This window comes from Carlito syrichta, unplaced genomic scaffold, assembly GCF_000164805.1.
Source record: "Carlito syrichta isolate Samal-C Ts95f unplaced genomic scaffold, Tarsius_syrichta-2.0.1 Scaffold287961, whole genome shotgun sequence".
In the NCBI taxonomy this organism is placed as follows: Eukaryota; Metazoa; Chordata; class Mammalia; order Primates; family Tarsiidae; genus Carlito; species Carlito syrichta.
The window spans coordinates 306,588-311,394 of record NW_007232057.1 but is presented as its reverse complement, the minus strand read 5'-3'; the positions used below and the strand labels follow the sequence as shown (position 1 = coordinate 311,394).

At 46.8% G+C, this 4,807-nt stretch overlaps 1 protein-coding gene across 1 annotated transcript in view; it reads left to right on the top strand.

Moving 5' to 3' along the window:
* Positions 1 to 4,088, top strand: part of SLC35F2 (solute carrier family 35 member F2) — a 27,824-nt gene extending 23,736 nt beyond the window's left edge. The window contains exon 7 of the mRNA XM_021710042.1: positions 3,636 to 4,088. Coding sequence (XP_021565717.1) covers positions 3,636 to 3,818 — 183 coding nt within the window. The 3' untranslated portion in view covers positions 3,819 to 4,088. The remainder of the gene's footprint in view (positions 1 to 3,635) is intronic.
* Positions 4,089 to 4,807: the final 719 nt, after the last annotated feature.

Below are 4,807 nucleotides of genomic sequence, written 5' to 3'. Positions count from 1 at the left end.
CAAAAAAAAAAAAAAAAAAAAGAAATCTATCTTTTCTCAGTATACCTGTAAAGACTTGTTGATCTACTTGTTGTCTTTCCTGATGGTCATTTGAGCAAATAGTGAGGCTGTTGTCTGTTACCTGACAATTTTAGTTTCTGTAGAGGCTATCAACCTTATGTCTTTGTCCTTGTAAAATTTTGTATCCTGATAGAAATCCTTCATGCTGATTTCCACTCTTCCCAGGAATCAGAACTCACAGCACTCAGCTGAATTATTGATACACAAAGCTCAGTGGGTTCTCGGATGTTTCTGATTTAGTAAACGTTTTTGTCTTGCAAGGTTACGTGTGACAGGAATCAGCTGTTATGTTTGTAGACTTGTAAACTTGCTGGTTAAGGTATTCTTGACTTAAGACTGAAGGAGTATTTATAGCTTATTGGCAATATCATTAAAAAGTCAGAGTGAATCAGAGAAATGATCCTGATGGGCCCAGATTTTTTTTTCTGTGAGAACCAAATTATCAAGGATCACAATGTCGGCCGGAAGGTAGTGAGTTTTTCTGTAATGCTGAGGCTGCATTTCACCTGACCACCACTAGGGGTGATGGTGTGTCTATGCAGCTGTTCTAGGCCAGTTGGTAGCTATGTATGACTTCAACAGCTCTTACCTTTAAAATGAAAAAGAGCTTTCATGTGTCATTTTTTGGCCACATAACTTTAAACTACTAGTCTCAGAATCAGCTCATGCAGCCTGTGAGTTCCTTTCCGGTTCTTTTGTTCCTTTGTCTCTGCATGTCTAGCCTCTAAACTCATCAGATTTTGTTTTTGGTCAAAGGTTGTTTCAAGACTTACAGAGCAAAGAGTAGGTTTGTTGGGCTCTTCAGAGTAAATTGCAGAGGTAGAAAAAATTCAGAGCATAATTAAGATGGCTAGAATTTCTGAATAAGTTTTTAAAGACAGAATTGTAAGCTAAATCTACTGCCAATTTAAAAAATCGTAGTATCTAAAACAACTTTGGCTCTGATTTTTTTCGAAGCAGATGGTTGAAAAGGAGATTTCAAATTTTTTTTTTTGAGTTGCAGTCTCACTCTGTCGCCCAGACTGGAGTACAGTGGCCGCTCCCAGCCCCCGCAGCCTCGACCTGCTGGGCTCCAGCGATCCTTCCGCCTCTTCCGCCTTCTAAGTAGCTGGAACTACAGGTGCAAGCTGCCACACCTGGCTAGCTTTTGATTAATTGTAGAGATGAGGTCTCATGAAGTTGCCCAGGCGGGTCTTGAAACCGCGGGCTCAGGCAATCCACTCACCTTGGCCTCCCAAGGCGCGGGATTACAGGCTGAGCCACCGAGCCCGGCTTCAATTTTTTTTTTTACACTCATCTATGTCAGACCTTAAGCACTCTGCCTTTTCTGGCACTGATCTTGAGTAACACTTGCTGAATACAGTAGCTGCAGGAAACTTCCTGCATGGGTCCAAAATACACAGATTTATGTCTTTTACGTGGACTTTTGTACGGATTCTCAACTGAAATAAGAGCAGATATACAAAATACTACAATGTAACTTTCAGGGTATGTCAGAATGTCATTTTCAGTACACGTACCCTGTGATTTAGTGTTCTCTCCCCATTGCATTTTGCTCTGAGTGGTTGTTTTTGGTCTTCAAAAGAGGCAGGTTGAGGAGAGTCACCCAAACTCCCTTCCTCCTTCTGGTGTGTCTGTCTCAGTAGGCTCCTGCTGTATTTGGTCCTTCTGAGAGATGCCTCCTGCAAGCTCTGTTCCCTGGGCTTGCCCTCAATGGACCTCACACTATTCACCTCTCTGGGATTCAGGCTCATCAAATAAATACTGTCTTAGGCTGTTTCAAGCTCTAAAAATCGGAATCTGCTCAGTCCACCATAGATTTTGCTATGTAACACTTGCTTACAGAGACAAGATCATTTATCACTTTTTTTGGTTTTGTTTTGTTTTTTTGTTTTTTGTTTTTTGAGTTGGAGTCTCACTCTGTCACCCAGACTGGAGTGCGGTGGCTGCTCCCGGCCACTGCAGCCTCGACCTGCTGGGCTCTAGCGATCCTTCTGCCTCAACCTTCCAAGTAGCTGGAACTGCAGGCATGCTACCACGCCCAGCTAATTTTTTGATTTATTGTACAGATGAAGTCTCGCCAAGTTGCCCAGGTGGGTCTCGAACCCGTGGGTTCAGGCAATCCACTCACCTCGGCCTCCCAAAGCATGGGATTACAGGCTGAGCCACCGAGACTGGCCATTTATCACATTTTAACACAATGAATTTCACTGGAATAGCACCCATTCTCCAGAGGCTTCTGAGCAGACATTGCATCTGTATATCCACATTTCTTTTTTTTTTTTTTTTTTTTTTTAGTTGGAGTCTCACTCTGTCACCCAGACTGGAGTGCAGTGGCCGCTCCCGGCCACCACAGCCTCGACCTGCTGGGCTCCGGCGATCCTTCTGCCTCAGCCTTCCAAGTAGCCAGAATTACAAGCATGCGCTACCATGCCCGGCTGATTTTTTGATTTGCTGTAGAGATGAGGTCTCGCTGCCCAGGTGGGTCTCGAACCCGTGGGCTCAGGCAATCCACTCACCTCAGCCTCCCAAAGGCGCGGGATTACAGGCTTAGCCACCGAGCCCTGCTACATCCACATTTCATTGTGGTCCTGTGTTCCTCTGTTTCATACCAATGCAAGCTGTGTCTAGGGCCAGAATTGGGCTGTCTTATGGTATCCATGCTCACCTTTTATCATATTTTATTTTCTCCACTCAGTGGGTTTATTTGCAGGAAGGGATGCAGCTGGATTATCACAGAGGAAGGCAAAAGTTCCATTTCCCCTTAAAGATCCAAGAATAGCCTGGACTCAATGACTCATACCTGCAATCCCAGCACTTTGGGTGGCCAAGATGAGCCCAAGAATTTGAGACCAGCCTGGGCAACATATTGAGACCTCGTCTCTACAAAAAAACTCAAAAAATTAGCCGTGGTGGTGTATGTCTGTATTCCCAGCAACTCAGGAGGCTGAGACTGGAGAATCACCTGAACCCAGGAGGTTGAGGATGTGGTGTGCCGTGATTGAGCCACTGCACTCCAGCCTGGGTGACAGAGTGAGGCCCTGACACATAAAATAAAAAAGATCCACTGGGTGTGATAGCTTACACCTGTAATCCCAGCACTTTGGGAGGTGGAGGTGAGAGGATTGCCTGAGTCCAAGGGTTCGAAACCAGCCTGGGCAACTTGGCAAGACCTCGTCTCTACAATAAATCAAAAATTAGCCAGGCTTGGTAGCACGTGCCTATGGTTCCAGCTACTTGAAAGGCTGAGACGGAAGGATCACCTGAGCCCAGCAGGTCTAGGCTGCGGTGGCCATGAGAGTGCCACTGCACTCCACCCTAGGTGACAGAGTGAGACTGCGACTCAAAAAAATAAAAAAAAAATTAAAAATCCAAGGACCAAGGTGATGGATCTGTCACGTGCTGTTGCCAGAGTCTGCACAGAGTCTACATTCACCAGTAACCCCGGGAGGGCTTTGGGCATTGGCATTTCCTTAGGCACCTTTCAGGAAAAAACTGAGGCATCGTGGGCAAAAGCCAGCAGCAAAGATGTGTGTGTGCGGGGTTGCCATCCATGGCCTGTTCTTCCCTTCTAGTTTTCGGGGCTCTACATCCTGTCCTTCACCGTCATCATGGTGGGGTTCAGCCTCTACTGCTCCACTCCGACGCGCACAGTGGAGCCAACTGGAAGCAGCGTGCCTGTCACCAGCATCGGGATTGACAACCTGGGCCTGAAGCTCGAGGAGAACCTTCCAGAGACCCACTCTGTGGCCTTGTAGCTGGAGGAGACCCCACTGGGACGAAGCAGAGCCCACCGTCGGCTGTGGGGACAACTTGGGGGAGACACCAGACTCAGAGTGGACACTCTGTGGCGTCGGATTGGAGCCAGTGGTTACATTTTAGAAAGGCATGCTAAGCAAGGCCTCAGAAGTTGAAATGCCAAAACAGAGCAGAAGCCAAGGCTGAGGTTGTGTTTCTGTGTGTCTGAGGACCCATATCTCTCAGAGTCAGAAAGACAGGGTGCAGGCCCCATTCTGGGGTCTCAGAGGGATCCGGGAGCGAGCCAGCTTCAGGATAAGACCTGAGGGCAGGTTGTCCAGGCTGGGCTCAGTGTCAGGAGGGGGGCTTTCTGGGTTGGAGGCTTTGGCTTTTCATCCTGCGAAGCAGTCACTGTCTGCAGGCCCTGCGACCTTTGGGCACAGATGAAGCCTGGTCACTGATGGCAATATGGTGGGAAAGTGGGTGGGGCAGCCCTTGAGAAGTCCTGAGACACAGTGTGAGGATTATAGAAGCGTAAACTGGGGTGCAGATAACTTGGGAACCCTCCCTCCAATCATGTGTCTGTTTCTTTAAATGTTTCTCTTCCATGTACCCACTCCAGGTCCCAGAGCAAACTGTCTCTGCTCCCATAGACTATCACACTGAACCCCTCGCCACATTTCCAGTCCCAGACCACACTTTCCAAGGCATCTGAGACCTGAGTGAATACGTGGGTGCCATTCTTTCTAAGATATTCCCATCACCCCCCCCAGAATATTCTTACTGATATCATTTTATTAAGCATCCATTCGGGGAACTACGTCTTACTGTAAATTATCACAGTAAGGAGAAAGCATTATTTCTATAATTGGTAAAAAAAAAAAAAAAAGATTACCATTAGAATGAAACCCCCAATTAATGATTTCTCAGAGAAGAGTACACAGGAACTCTGGGAGCCTCCAGTTGTTAAAAGATATTATGCTGCTTCTTACCAAATATTTGTAATGCT